Source organism: Fistularia commersonii, chromosome 27, assembly GCF_037954325.1.
Source record: "Fistularia commersonii isolate RoL2024-O1a breed Wild chromosome 27, RoL_Fcom_v1.0, whole genome shotgun sequence".
Taxonomy (NCBI): domain Eukaryota; kingdom Metazoa; phylum Chordata; class Actinopteri; order Syngnathiformes; family Fistulariidae; genus Fistularia; species Fistularia commersonii.
Window position 1 is genome coordinate 4,256,863 of NC_141310.1, and position 13,497 is coordinate 4,270,359.

At 39.9% G+C, this 13,497-nt stretch overlaps 2 protein-coding genes across 3 annotated transcripts; one reads left to right on the top strand and one right to left on the bottom strand.

Moving 5' to 3' along the window:
- Nucleotides 1-1,121: 1,121 nt before the first annotated feature.
- Nucleotides 1,122-9,106, top strand: slc38a7 (solute carrier family 38 member 7). 2 transcript variants are annotated; one of them, XM_086175082.1, is made up of 13 exons: nt 1,122-1,242; nt 1,773-1,819; nt 2,299-2,748; nt 3,500-3,553; nt 4,031-4,175; nt 5,037-5,181; nt 5,285-5,383; nt 5,505-5,562; nt 5,656-5,770; nt 5,921-6,068; nt 6,346-6,545; nt 6,633-6,684; nt 7,407-9,106. In XM_086175082.1, exons 3-13 carry the CDS (start codon nt 2,497-2,499, stop codon nt 7,507-7,509), a joined length of 1,371 nt encoding a protein of 456 aa, XP_086031208.1. In that variant the 5' UTR covers nt 1,122-1,242; nt 1,773-1,819; nt 2,299-2,496; the 3' UTR covers nt 7,510-9,106. The 2 variants fall into 2 exon arrangements, with proteins under 2 accessions (XP_086031208.1, XP_086031209.1); XM_086175083.1 differs by having other exon boundaries at nt 1,132-1,242; nt 1,770-1,819.
- A 31-nt stretch (nt 9,107-9,137) lies between these two features.
- On the bottom strand, nt 9,138-13,186 carry LOC147217834 (lysosomal protective protein). The gene is made up of 11 exons (XM_086175084.1): nt 12,887-13,186; nt 12,056-12,167; nt 11,844-11,981; nt 11,616-11,774; nt 11,442-11,533; nt 11,084-11,168; nt 10,865-11,011; nt 10,642-10,766; nt 10,069-10,231; nt 9,896-9,985; nt 9,138-9,817 (listed from the first exon to the last, which is right to left on the bottom strand). The coding sequence occupies exons 1-11, from the start codon at nt 13,054-13,056 to the stop codon at nt 9,734-9,736; spliced, it is 1,365 nt and encodes a 454-aa protein (XP_086031210.1). The 5' UTR covers nt 13,057-13,186; the 3' UTR covers nt 9,138-9,733.
- Nucleotides 13,187-13,497: the final 311 nt, after the last annotated feature.

Below are 13,497 nucleotides of genomic sequence, written 5' to 3' on the forward strand. Positions count from 1 at the left end.
CGTGACAGATTAATCAAGGATAAATTAATAATTTTAATAAGGCATGGTATTTCTATTATCCAACTCTATATTTGTTGTTTGGCAACATGCAATTATGGGAATCTTCTCCTTTCGACTTTTCCCTTCAGGGGTTGCTACAGCAAATCAACCCTCTCCATCTAACCCTATTCTCTGTATCCCCTCTCACACCAACTACCTTCATATCCTCTCACTACGTCCATAAATCTTCTTCTTGGTCTTCCTCTAGACCTGCCTGGCAGCTCCAATTCCAGAATCCGTCCACCGATATATTCACTCTCCCTCCTCTGAACATGACCGAACTATCTCAGTGTGGCTTCTCTAATCTTCTCTCCAAAACATCTAACATGATCCGTCCCTCTGATAGACTCATTCCTGATCCTATCCATCCTGGTCACTCCTAAAGAGAACCTTAGCATTTTCATCTCTGCGACCTCTAGCTCAGCCTCCTGTCTTTTTGTCATTGAAACTGTTTCTAGGCCATACAGCATCGCCGGTTTCACCACTGTCTTGTAAACCTTTCCTTTCCTTCTGGCTGATAGTCTTCTATCACATAGTACCCCTGACACTTTTCTTCATGGAATAAGTTACTTAAAAATTAAGGTCAATTTAGAAGTTAATTTAATCCAAAACCTCACACCAAAGAAGAGTTGTGGGACAGGACTTGAAAATAGATGCCATGCAGAGAAATGGAAGGTCAACTGGGGTCCAGAGAATAAATGGCCAAAATGGACATGTGACACTTCAAAGTTTTGATGTGATAATTTTTTCATTAGGTAAACACACACAAACACACACACACAAACATTAAGTATGGTATTTTACTTTGTCTACAGAGCACTTTTGCAAGATGTCATTACAAGCATCAGAGCGTTAAAAATGAAATTGATTAAATCGAATTTGTTTAAGAGGTGTAAAAACATGGTTATATCTGACTGACGTAGGGTCGGCGTGGTCAAGGGTAAATAAATAAATATATTTTATTACATATTTACACATTTTATTTTAAGTCATTTCCTCGTTGGAACTCCTGGTCACCTCTGCTCAAGCTCGAATCACGTGACTGCGGGTCACGTGTCCCTCAGCCGACAGCAAGCCTGCCCAAAACAAGCAGTTCAGTTGAGTCGTTCCGGCGGAGGCTACCGGACACAGCTGGGGAACCGCAGCAAAACATCTGCCTTCTGTTCTTTTACATCTCATTGCTGCGCCGTAGTCAGAGGCAAGGTAAACGACATGAACGATTTTTTAGTGTTGGTCTATTTCGGTAAAAATGAGCGTCATGTTTTATATTTAGCCGGACAATGCTATGGTATACTAGCTAGCCGCTGGAGGATTCAAACGCCGAGGTTTGACTTTGGCAGAGAGCGTTGTTTCGCCGAGGTTAATGGAAACAGTCATTATAGACACATTAGCCGTATGTGTTTCAACAAGGCCTGCCGGGGTTGTGTCTGTGTGGGAGAATGGACAAGATTCCCCCTATCATCAGCACATTCCCTTGTTCCCAGTGGCAACGATCCTTTTGTCATAAGTCCTCCAGACATCCGCTGAGATGCACGGGTTTACTTATCTTATCAATACTCTGACGTGGAGCTGTCAGACGCCCCAAAAACGAAGAATTCTACTATGTTTTGGCCTCCACAACGTTGGCTAACCCGACAAAGACGTTAATATTTATTATCGTTTTAATGTTAAGTATCTTTAACCATGTAAGGTATATCCTTTGACCGTCTATCTAACATTGTTCTGTCCAGCAGGCTCCTGATGTGCAGCGCTGGACCCATCTCGTTTGTCAGGGCTGAAGGTATGCATTCTTCACTGAGGGATTGTTTCACGTACCAAAGAGGCATGTGCTACAGTATTAATTCAGATACCTATATGTCATTGTGACCTACTGTCATCCTTATGTTACAAAAAACAAAAAAAATAAACAATTAAATGTTGAAAAAATATCAATCACAGCTTGTCCTCAGACAAATTGTGTTTGAAAGAAACCCAAGATGTCATCCCTCTCCAGCTCACAGGGAAATTGATTGAGATAACAAGATAAACATGTTTGTTTAACCTAATGATTTTTTAAAGGATACTTGATTAGGAATCATGGTATTTACAGCAACTGACCTCTGATTTAACTATTGACTCAACTACTCATTTGCTCATTTGAATTCATTTTCATCATGTTTTGATCAGTGATATTGCCATGTTGATGCTCTCTTGTTTTTTCCCTGTACCAAGTCTCTTAAGTGCAAAAAAATTTTTTTTTTTTGTTTTTTTTTTTAACAGATCACCAAATGGCGCCAACGATACACTGTTGATTATTCTTTTGCCCAACAACATCAGCTGCTCTTCTATTTTTGGAAGACCATTTTTGGCTGTCAGACCAAACATTTTCATCACCTCTGCCTTGATCCAGAAAGTGGGGAGCTACATTTGTAAGGCGCACAAGACCCCGAGGCAATCTGAGCTGCGGCTTCTTGGCTCATGGCAATTAACACAGATGTTGAAGACTGGGCTGCAGTAGGGAGTAATGATCCAGGCGAGCGGGCGTGGCTCCTGCAGAGTCCCAGTGTTGATTCTGTTCAGCATCTGGAGACGGACAGGAGGGGCAGAGGAGTGTCATCTTTGGGAGCTGTTTTTATCGTGGTGAACGCTGCTCTTGGAGCCGGTCTACTCAATTTCCCAGCAGCCTTCAATATGGCTGGAGGAGTTATGGCCGGAGTGATGCTACAAATGGTGAGGAGATCCCAGACTCCAAGCATGATCCTTTGCTTCAGCTCGGTAGTAATGGCAGGCTTTCTTACCTCCCTTTAATTACTCAGTATTGTTACTGAAGCCTACGATGTCGTTAATATTTCAATTTATCCTTGGTTAAATGAACAACCCTATAATTTCATTTCACAATTGTATTTTCATTTTTTGCGAATTATTCAAATAGAATCAAACTCCTACAAGACCACTATGAACCCAATTTTTTATGGTTTTAAAACATACAGTATATGATACAGGACCGCATATTCACAAGAAAAACAGACATGGCTCTTCCCTCTGTCATTCACTGACAAGAACAGATTCACAGAACAGTTAGAATTCATGACTGATGCATCCCTAGCCTGGGGTTGTTCATTCAGGCTGCTGCAATTTAATTATCTTGGAGGCAAACTTCATTTTTAGATAGTTTCAATAATGAATTACAAATTGCCATCTGAGATGCTTTAGTTTGAGGAGTGTTGATCTATCCAACTCTGCAACCTAAACCCACAGAAACAGTGTTTATCTGTCAGTAGAAATATTTAAGTAAAATTTGACTTTAAACTTTTCCATTGTGATTGTAACAAGAATAGTGAGTTTTAACAACATTTTTGTCCAATTGTCTATATTTGAAAATATTTTCATCTGACTTCAGCACACACACATACACATTGATTTTCAGTTTGATTTCAACTGTTAACATTAATGTGATGCTTCCTGTTGCTGTTTCTTTCAGTTCATGCTGGTCTTCATCATAACTGGACTGGTGATTTTGGGCTACTGCTCCCAGGTTGGTTTCAAACTCATATAAAACTCTATAAACTCAAAGCAGTTTATTTTAATATTACTCCGCTGACTATTTTATCCAACAAACACTGCTGAAACTCACAAGTCTTTCTTGTCTTGTTTTTCCTCCCGTAATGTGTAAGCATTCAGACCAGTTACGCATAGACTTTCACTTCCCGAATGGCCTAAATGTATCAGAAAAAAAGAGTTGCTGATGGGATGATTTTTAAAAATTTACGCACTCCAGTTGAGCGTAAATATCCTCCTAAAACATTGTACCTTCATTCAGTATTTGCCAAGTACCCCCCCTCCCTTAGATCCTGGATAATTTGAAAAATTCTCTGCAGTGTACTAAACAGTAGTACTACTTGATAGCCGGTGATTGCTAAGTGCAACCTGATCCAAGCTTGACTTTCTGTAGCTATTCCATGCCACATTTGACACCATGGTCACATTTTTTCACCTGCTCTGTTTCCTTCAGGTCAGTAATGAAAGCACCTATCAGGAGGTTGTTCGAGCCACGTGCGGAAAAGTCACAGGAGTGATATGCGAAGTGGCTATTGCTGTCTACACCTTTGGCACTTGCATTGCTTTCTTTATTGTCATTGGAGACCAGCTAGATCGCTGTAAGTATTTTCACTCTGATGCAGTCCAATAAAACACTTACACATTTTCTGGGTTGTTTCATTGGTTTCTCAGAATCCTTCTGTATGTTTGTGCTATATTTATGCCCATGAACTGCTCTCAGTGCCATGTGTCAGTTAAAATCTGGCATTTATTTAATATCCCGTCCTCCATATTTCCTTATCCTTTTTGGCCTGTTTGTTCTAAACAAAGGTGCCTTGCAGTAGTGCTGATAACTGTCCAGGGAAAAAAAAGTCCATGCTATCAATGATGAGGTCAAAGAATACCGAGGAAGACGCGACTCAGCCTTTTAGTGTCGTGAATGTGTCTCTCATGTGACTCAGTTATGCATTTCTGCAAAACAGCATGCTGATAAGGAGGAAATCTCACTTCTGTTTCTCCTGAAAAAAGACAGTAGTCACTTCTCCTCCCTCTGCCGTGTACATGTACTTGTAAATACACATGTGTATACGTTACCAATATTTTTATATATTCACATCCCTTTAAATTTATTTGTATTCATTTCTTTTGATCTTTATTGTTCTTTTTATTTTATTTCTATTATTCGTAATTTTAATTCTTTCATTTTCATATAGAGTTCAATTTTGATTCTTCCCCACTCCATTCTGTAGCAGAAGCTGCTGCCAACAAAAAGTAATTTCCCACTAGGGGATCAATAAAATATTCTGATTCTGATCCTACCCCCTGAAATGAACAGGGTGGCTGCAGCATTTATAACATAATTGCGGCCATGTGTCCGTCATTGCACAGTTAATTCCTGTCATGGTACATGTTTTTCAATTCTTTATGTGTTTTGGTGGTCAGTTCCACAAAATTCTCTCCTTCCTGGGTTTTGCTTGCAGTGATAGCTGTAGTGGATCGCGGCGTTGATGGTACCATGAGCAGCCACTGGTACACAGACCGTAAATTAACAATCGTCATTACCGCAGTCCTTGTTATTCTCCCTTTGTCCATCCCCAAAGAGATTGGCTTTCAAAAATACGCCAGGTACAGCATTTTTCAGTTTATTCTCATTTCCCACATATACATTATTGGTGACCTTTTCTTAAATTGCACCTTAAGTTGTTCATGTGTGTTTATTTCCCTTTAGCGCATTGAGTGTGATGGGGACCTGGTATGTTACCATTGTGGTCATTGTAAAATACATATGGCCTGATAGAGAGATCTCTCCGGGATATCTTCCCACTGGGTGAGCCCTGTTAAAAAAGCGAAACATTTAAGTATGAGAGCATTTGAGTTTGTTAATAATACACTCAAGAAGGAACTATGTTAATCAAGTGAATAACCTCAGATACTACATTTACTCACAGTGCTGCTTCCTGGACGGCAGTTTTCAATGCAATGCCGACCATATGTTTTGGCTTCCAGGTAACTCTTCATATAAATTAACTCAATGTAATACTTGCATTGTAATGGGAGTTTAAGTAAAATTGAGCTGCCTCCCATCTGTTATCTCCACAGTGCCATGTCAGCTGTGTGCCAGTGTTCAACAGCATGAGCAGGAAAGAACTCAAACCTTGGGGACTAGTTGTCACTCTCAGCATGATAATCTGCCTCTTTGTTTACACGGGAACAGGTATATTCATTCTAGTAATGTCCTTAGATAATACAGTTTCTACTCCATCTTTTAAATGTTGGTATGCAAACTTATCTTGAGTAGCTGACCCATGCAAGTGAGATGGCTTGTGACATGCTGATGTGTTTTGCTCATGGTCTGTCTCCCCAGGTGTCTGTGGCTTCCTAACGTTTGGGTCCAGTGTCAGTCAGGATGTGCTGATGTCATACCCTCCAGATGATATTGCAGTGGCCATTGCTAGAGCTTTTATTGTAGTCTGCGTGGTCACCTCCTACCCCATTTTGCATTTCTGTGGCAGGTAAGATGAAGTAATGAATACGCCTTACTCTGGCTCTTCCTGTATCTGACTGTTTGAATCCTGGAGCTTACGTGCCAGAGGAATTTCAGAGTTTATTGTATCAAGATAATCTCTCTTAGATGTTAATTCCAAAAGTTGAAAAAGTATAACATCTAAACATATTTGAAGTTCAGAGATAATGGAATCATTGTTACAGGCCAAAGTTACCTTGATGCCATTGATATTCTTCACTATTGCAACATTTCCTCAGTGCACTGCTGTGACTTTGTCCTTCTAGAGCCGTTATCGAGGGTCTTTGGTTACGTTTCCAAGGAGAGCAGGTCGAGGTGTGTGTGCGTCGTGAGCAGAGGCGAAGGATCCTGCAGACGCTGGTGTGGTTTGTGGTCACCCTCGTCCTGGCACTCTTCATCCCAGACATTGGCCGGGTCATCTCACTGATCGGAGGACTGGCCGCTTGTTTTATTTTTGTCTTCCCAGGTACTGCTACCTCACTGAGAGTGCACATTTCCAGATACTCTATTTTCAAAAAGGATATTCATTTAATTTGTGTCTTTCATTGAACAGGTTTGTGTTTGATGCAAGCCAAACTGTCAGAGACAGACAGTCGATCTGCCAGGTAAGATGCTGCACGTTTTCTAAATGTCAGCACGGAAATGCTGTTTACGCAGGATGGCTGTTGAATGGCTGCAGGATGCATCATAGCTTCCTTTTTTTGCTACAACTGATCCAAAGCAGATCTTGAATTTCCCCAATACCAACGTCGTCTAGAAGCGTGCAACGCAAATTTAACACTTTGACCATTAAGTGACAGGCACAGGATTTGCACGGGTTGGCACACTATAGGGGCTTGAATAGATATGAATTTTCTAATTGCCAAATCTGAAATAAAATTACAGTGCCTGTCATTTTTAATAAACCCTTGTCATGATTAAAAAAAATTTTTCCTTGAGAAGAACCAGTACCGCACTTTGTACAATTGATAATTTTCAAATTACAAAATTGCAAATTACAAAAAAGATTGCATTACAGAACTACACAAATTAATTCCTGGCAAACATCCAACCTGCACGTCAGTGCTGAAAATCTTATTTTGTCAGTCGTGAGAGGTCAGTTGTGTGATTGAATGATTTCAGTTCATGAATTAGACCTTTAAAGAAATAAGGAAATGGCAGCTGTGCTCAAATCTGTCATCGCTGAAGCCGTATTGACAGTTTTTGAGACAGGATGCCATTATTGTTTAATACCACCTTGGGCTTTTTCTGCCAAACTTCATAAACATTTATCGAGATTTGAATAAACTGACTTCATTAAAATGCAAGTGTTTGCTGTCCTTCACAGCTGGCATGGCTTGGTAATCTTCGGTGTTGTCATGGTTACAACGGGAGCCTTCATCTTTGGTCTCACCACAACCAACTCCATCTATCAAGATGTGGTCAGTTAAGAGGACCAGCTGGAGCAGAGTCTGTGGTGCCACTGTTTGGAGGAGCCAAGTCCTTTGCTGCTTATTTTACTTTATTTTTTCGAACTACTTGATAAGATGGAAAACCTCATGATGCTGATTTAAACAGCCTAGACTCTCAAAGAAGGTCCAAGTTGAAGTTCTACAGTGCTTTACAGACACCAAAAGGAATGCAAAGTGACTATGCTTTTTAAAATTCATGTGAAGTTTTAACTGCATGATTTTATGTTTTTGTTTTTTAATTTGCATGGAAAGTGGAACAATACACTTTCTGGACCGCTGGTCCTGTTTAGGTGACGCATTCCTATCCTGTTTACAAGAGCGAAGGTTTTTTTTTTGTATATAAAGACCTCAAGAATCAAATTGATTTTTAATAAGGAAATTGTACCAATTTGTGTATTTTTAAATTGCATGTAATGTTATCATTGAAAAATATGCTGTGGAATTGCCACACACACTTTGTCAGCAAAAGCTTAATTGAATGCAGTAATAGATCAGCATACACTTGGTACTTTATTAATGTATCTGCCGGGCTGTGCAAGGAGAGTTCATTTACTGTCTTGTGAAACTCTTGAGTTCTACATATCTCACAGTAATCCTGGTGACCTTAAAGGGAAGATGTCCTAGTATGTGCCAATACTGTAATGTTCACCTGGTCGCAGTGCAAAGTGGCACTGTGAAAACTATTTACCAGGTTGTAATAAAATGGAAAAGAACCTTTTTTTGGGGTCAACAGGAAATATTGAGATCAATTAAAACATTGTCATCACAAGTGAGAAAGGTATTGAGATATACAGCTGGTGGGTGTTGCATTCTGTAACTTTCATTATGTTAGTCACATTGGGAGGAAGTTTGTTTCTTTATTGGTTGATTGTGTCCCTGACGGTCAGCATTTTTGAAAAAAAAAACTTTCTTGGTGTATTACCAGTAGTCTCATCATGTTATTTGAAGGTTAGCAAGATGTTTATTCTCTGAAGATTTTCTCCTCAAATGGGATATCATACATGTCAACAATATGTTCATTTTCAAATGTTGTCTTGCGCCATGCAGAGATACACTTTCATTTTATACTGGCAAATCTATGGCTTCAGTTTTGATCCCAAGATGTGTTGTGAAAGGATCACATAGCTGCAACCACAAAGTGCATAAGACACTGAAAACTGACAAGATGACTGTTTGACTTGATTTGCCTCAATTGATATATTTGAGCTTTTCTGAAAAGTACATAAATTTTGTGTATTTATCTGCACCTAATATTAAGACACATGTAATTGTAATCTTTTGATTTTCTCTAGGTTCAGGATCATATTTAAGGACAATATAGTCATTTTACATGACTTAATTCAAATTGTTTTTATTTTTATTGCAAAAAGTTAATGTCTGTAGTGTTTTGATTTTGTGGACAAAGCCATGTTGAGTATGTTATAAGGTCATAGGAGTTATTGGTGCTATTGTTGGACCAAATAAGATTTACTCAGTTTGGCTGGAAGTGAATCAATGCCACTTACTATCATACCAAACTTTATGTGTGGATCTTGCAGTTTTGCTGAAATACAAGTCTCATTGTTCACATTTGAAATGTCAAGGGTGTTGTAGAATTGCTTGAATTAGTGTCACCACGTTCTTGCTTTTATTCATTGGTATTACTTTTCTCCCACAAATTTTACATTCTCACATCAAGTTTGAAAGAACAAAGTGATTTTCCCTTAAGGAAATTAATCAAGTCAGGTTTTCCTGATCAGCAAAAAAAAAAACAAAACCATACTCTTATTTCTGTAAACTTTCCTTGGCACAAATTATTTGATTCATCTTAAGCTTCAGTCAAGAACTCATTCAAATGTATTTGTAGGACATGAAAAAATAAAATGAAACAAACACCTAAGGACACTTCTACTCACTGGAAATTTGTAGCTTGTTAAGTGTCATGAACATGTGTTTGGAAATATACCAGTACATTTATTTTGACAAAACAAATTCAATTTTTTCCCAAAATAATTGTTAAAACAAAAAAGGCATTTGATAACATTAAGTCTATCAACATGTGCATCAGTTTTTATTCAACCTTGACACCGCATGTATTGAAGACATTAGATTGATCTGAAGGTTCAGTGGTGAAATGTCCCTTTTCCTGCCACAGTTTCATTCCTGAGCTAAACGTGCTATCCACAGACGGACAAGTGCAGGCCTGAAAACAGTTTCTTCTGGCTCAGTAACTGTCATTTGTTAGGAAAGACTGGAACATGTGCAAAGCTGGACCAGGAGCCCACTGTGGAACCATGTGACCAGCCCCCTGCAACAAAATATATGTTGAGAAAAACATTTACAATGTATCACACTTTGATCAGATCTGAACTATAGAGGTGTTTACCTTGACAGTCAAAAAGGTGAGGTTTCCAAACTGCTGATAGAAACCGGCAATCTGGTTATTGTGGATCCAGGGCTGGTATTTCGTGGTTGCCTAAGAAATATTAGCGTGATTGCTAAGCATATTAAGTTTCTGTTAAGTTTGGGGGCATCATTTCCTAAAATTAACATTCCTACCATTTGGCCTAGATCTTCCACAAACCACTGGTCTCCCAAGAAGTTGCAAGCCATATCTGTGTCACCGTTGTAGACTAGCGCCCGCAGACCCAAGGGCAGCAGCTTCAGGTACACATCCTTCATGGTGGAGTAGTTGGTGGTGTAGTTGTCTCCCACGTCGTCACTAAAGTAAAAAGTTGCATCATTTGTCAGAAATATGTTTGAATGAACTTTTGCTCACATTTGGGGAAGGTCACATAATGCAGGCTACAGAAGTTGAGCTGAATTCCACTCACTGAATAGGTTACATTTCAAATAGCTAAAAAACAAAAAACCCTAAAACTGTTCTAGTTCAATTGTAACTGCATTTTAATGGTTACAAAGTTCAGTGCATCTCTCATTTTAATAGACTTGGGACAACAGCTTGACCTCAAAACCTTCCTGATCTGGTCATTTACCACCACCCACCTTTTAACTGATGCAATCAGTGTTATCTCAGATTTGTCTGCGGCCCCTTCTGTGTCATGCAAGTACTCTAATGTAGCATTATATATAAAAACATTTTTTTCTTAACCATAGCAATGAAGTATTTACCTGCATATATCCCATGGTGGCAATACATCTGGAATGTTCAACGCTTTCCTCACATCACCTCTGTTTAACCAGTTTGCTTGAGCTGTGCTGTTGATGCACGGAGGAACTTCAGACACAGAGGGAGGCTTTACCAGGAGGGGGGGGGGGGGGGGGGGGGCGGCGACACCAAATCAGTATTTCAGAAGTAGCTGTATTTGGAAAAATTGCTTTAAAAAAACCTTACCATTTGCGTGGGCTTCCGGTATTTCTTAAATAGGTGACTCATTGTCCTCTTGTAGCCTTTGTGGAAGCCGCTGGGACCCTCACAGTCCAAGTACAGTGCATATTCATTTAGTCCTTCCCTGTACACCGCATCAAAGCTTACATTTACCTGCAAGATATGAGCAGCTTACATCAGTAATCACACACGCATGCTGAATGTTGTGTATTTAGGCCTACCGACCAAAATTTGGCAGGCTTTGTTGCTGTTGTTGTGGAAATTACAGGTCCCCCTCTCACAGCAGTTTATATTTAGTCCACGCCACAATCTGTAAGGAAACTCCAAACTTTCAAAATTTGACAGTGACCAGTTTATCTACTATACTTTTATACCAATGCAGACAGTTACTATGATGGCAGTGATTCGAGGACTGAACTCAATTGTACAAAACGGAGAAATGGCAGAGTTGATTGCTTTCACTTTATAAAATCCCATTACAGGAGAGTGGTCAAAGCTATGTTTTGAGCTTTGACGTTAACAGTCGGATCTATTCTTTCTGCTTCACGAGTGAATATATTAATACACCAAAAGTGCCACTTACTCTTCTCCCAAGATCCCATGGTAGTAAGCAAAGTATATCAGCGACTGGTCGTTGAGAGCTGCACTGCTGTAACCATTTCCAACTGAAAAACCCTTGACAAAAAAAAAAAGGAATTTTTTTACTCCCTTTTGTTCATACACATGTATGTGGAAGTCTTGAAACTAAGAATTTCACCTTGAAGTTTATTTCGGGGCCTTTGTTGGCCACTAACAGTGAAAGCAGGGGTACGTAAATCCCACCATAACTTTCCCCAAAGATGAAGAACTCATTCTGCTTATAGGCTGGAAACTTGGCGAAGAAGCTCTGCAGTGCTATGAAATTGTCCTCAGCCACCTAAAAAACATCTGGAATGTAAGTACCTGTTTTTCTTCCATGTTTTGCAAGATTTTTAAAATAGCTGACCTGGTTGTCATCTGTAGTGTAGTTTTCTTTATACGAATAGGAATAGCCAACCCCTGCAGGAGACTCCAGATACAGCACATTTGCAATCTTGTTCCAGCTGTATTCATTCACATACAGTGTGGCCCCATCATCATTTACCTGATAAGAGAAGTCCAAAATTCTTTTCCAAAAGTTGCCTTCATTCAGTGCACAGGTAAAGCAAGCACACTCACATGAAAGGGCCCATTTTCTGATAGGAATCCATCCAGGGAGCTGCAGCCTGGTCCTCCATTCAGCCAGAGCACCAGGGGGTCTTTGACAGGGTCCCTCTGAGAGCTCACAAACCTGTGTGACCAAAGGTTCAATTCTCAAAATATATGGCTTTCACTGAGTTAAACATTAAAACTGACACACTTCCATACACAGGACAGACATGCCTTTTCCAGAAGGCGATACTCATTTTACACATTTAAAAACTTCTACAGACCGGAAAATGCATGGACCAATGAGGCAAAAAGCAAAATTGAATTTCTTCATTGCTATTCAAACGATACACAATCAAACTTGAACAAGCGCATTCATCACAAATTGTTCAGAGAACATCAAGCCATAAGCCTTCAGTGCAATATGTTGAAAAGTGGATGGACCGAAGACGAGAACAGCCAGATGTCTGAAGCTACTGAGCAGCTCTGTTGGCATTATCAGGAGGTGAAAAGTCTCAAGGTAATTAATAATATTAAGCTGCGTTGAACCAAAATTAAGTGTGACTATTAAACAGAAAATCCTCAAATTAACTAACCCCAGGACCAATGTGTTTGGTGCAGATAAAGAAAATTCAGCAGAGGTGCTGGGTAACGATAAAACGAACGACCCTGCAAAGCAATAAAACATTTAGGCAGAATTTTTAAAAAGCCTTTACAAAACTATCAGAGAAGCCTTTTGTAGGGGTGGGGACTTCAGCTGCAGGAGTGTGTGCGCTCAAACACGAGTTCACCAAAGGAGGCGAAAAAAAATCTAAACAATAGATTTAGTCTCCAATAAAGAAATTTGATTCCACTACTTACCAGTAGTGAAGAAATTTTCCGGGCCCGACCTGCAGGTATCCCGACCACTGGCGAAAGTTGGGTTTGAACGTTAGCCCGGGGAGATCCGTCACCTCGTCGGAGTCATACTGGGCCCGGGAACCGAGCTGCATCCCGGCTAGCAAACATAACAGCAGCCCGCCGCCGAACATCGCTGAGCCTCACCCGGTCTAGAAACCAAAAACAACAGGACAAGCTTCATCCACAGCGCCTCTAAACAAAAATACAACAACCCGCGTTCGGTTGTTGAACCGACTCGAAAGGCCTTAAATATAAACACGGAAGTGCATCACATGACTGCGCCGCCGGGTCACGTGACTGCAGCAGCTGACCGAATTAACGCCAGGTGCGTTTGTTTACGTTAATTTAAACCTTGTCTAACATTACACCAAGACAAAACCGAAGTCATTTATTTCTGTACTATGATCATTTCAATTAAGTATTATCAAATTTGTGTTCCGAACGGCATTCATTAACACAACAATCCCATTCAACTTAGTTTCTGCAAATCAACTGTCATTAACATAACATGTCATCACAATTGAGACAACCTTTGCAATATACGGAAAATTCTCCACAGTCCATTCGAACTA

Coding starts and splice junctions, on each gene's coding strand:
- slc38a7 (XM_086175082.1), top strand. CDS start 2,497: ATGGCAATTAACACAGATGTTGAAGACTGGGCTGCAGTAGGGAGTAAT. Junction 2,749..3,499: donor CCGGAGTGATGCTACAAATG/GTGAGGAGATCC, acceptor TGTTTCTTTCAG/TTCATGCTGGTCTTCATCAT. Junction 4,176..5,036: donor TGGAGACCAGCTAGATCGCT/GTAAGTATTTTC, acceptor TTTTGCTTGCAG/TGATAGCTGTAGTGGATCGC.
- LOC147217834 (XM_086175084.1), bottom strand. CDS start 13,056: ATGTTCGGCGGCGGGCTGCTGTTATGTTTGCTAGCCGGGATGCAGCTC. Junction 12,168..12,886: donor GGAAAATTTCTTCACTACTG/GTAAGTAGTGGA, acceptor TTGGTCACACAG/GTTTGTGAGCTCTCAGAGGG. Junction 10,232..10,641: donor CCACCATGGGATATATGCAG/GTAAATACTTCA, acceptor TTTTTACTTTAG/TGACGACGTGGGAGACAACT.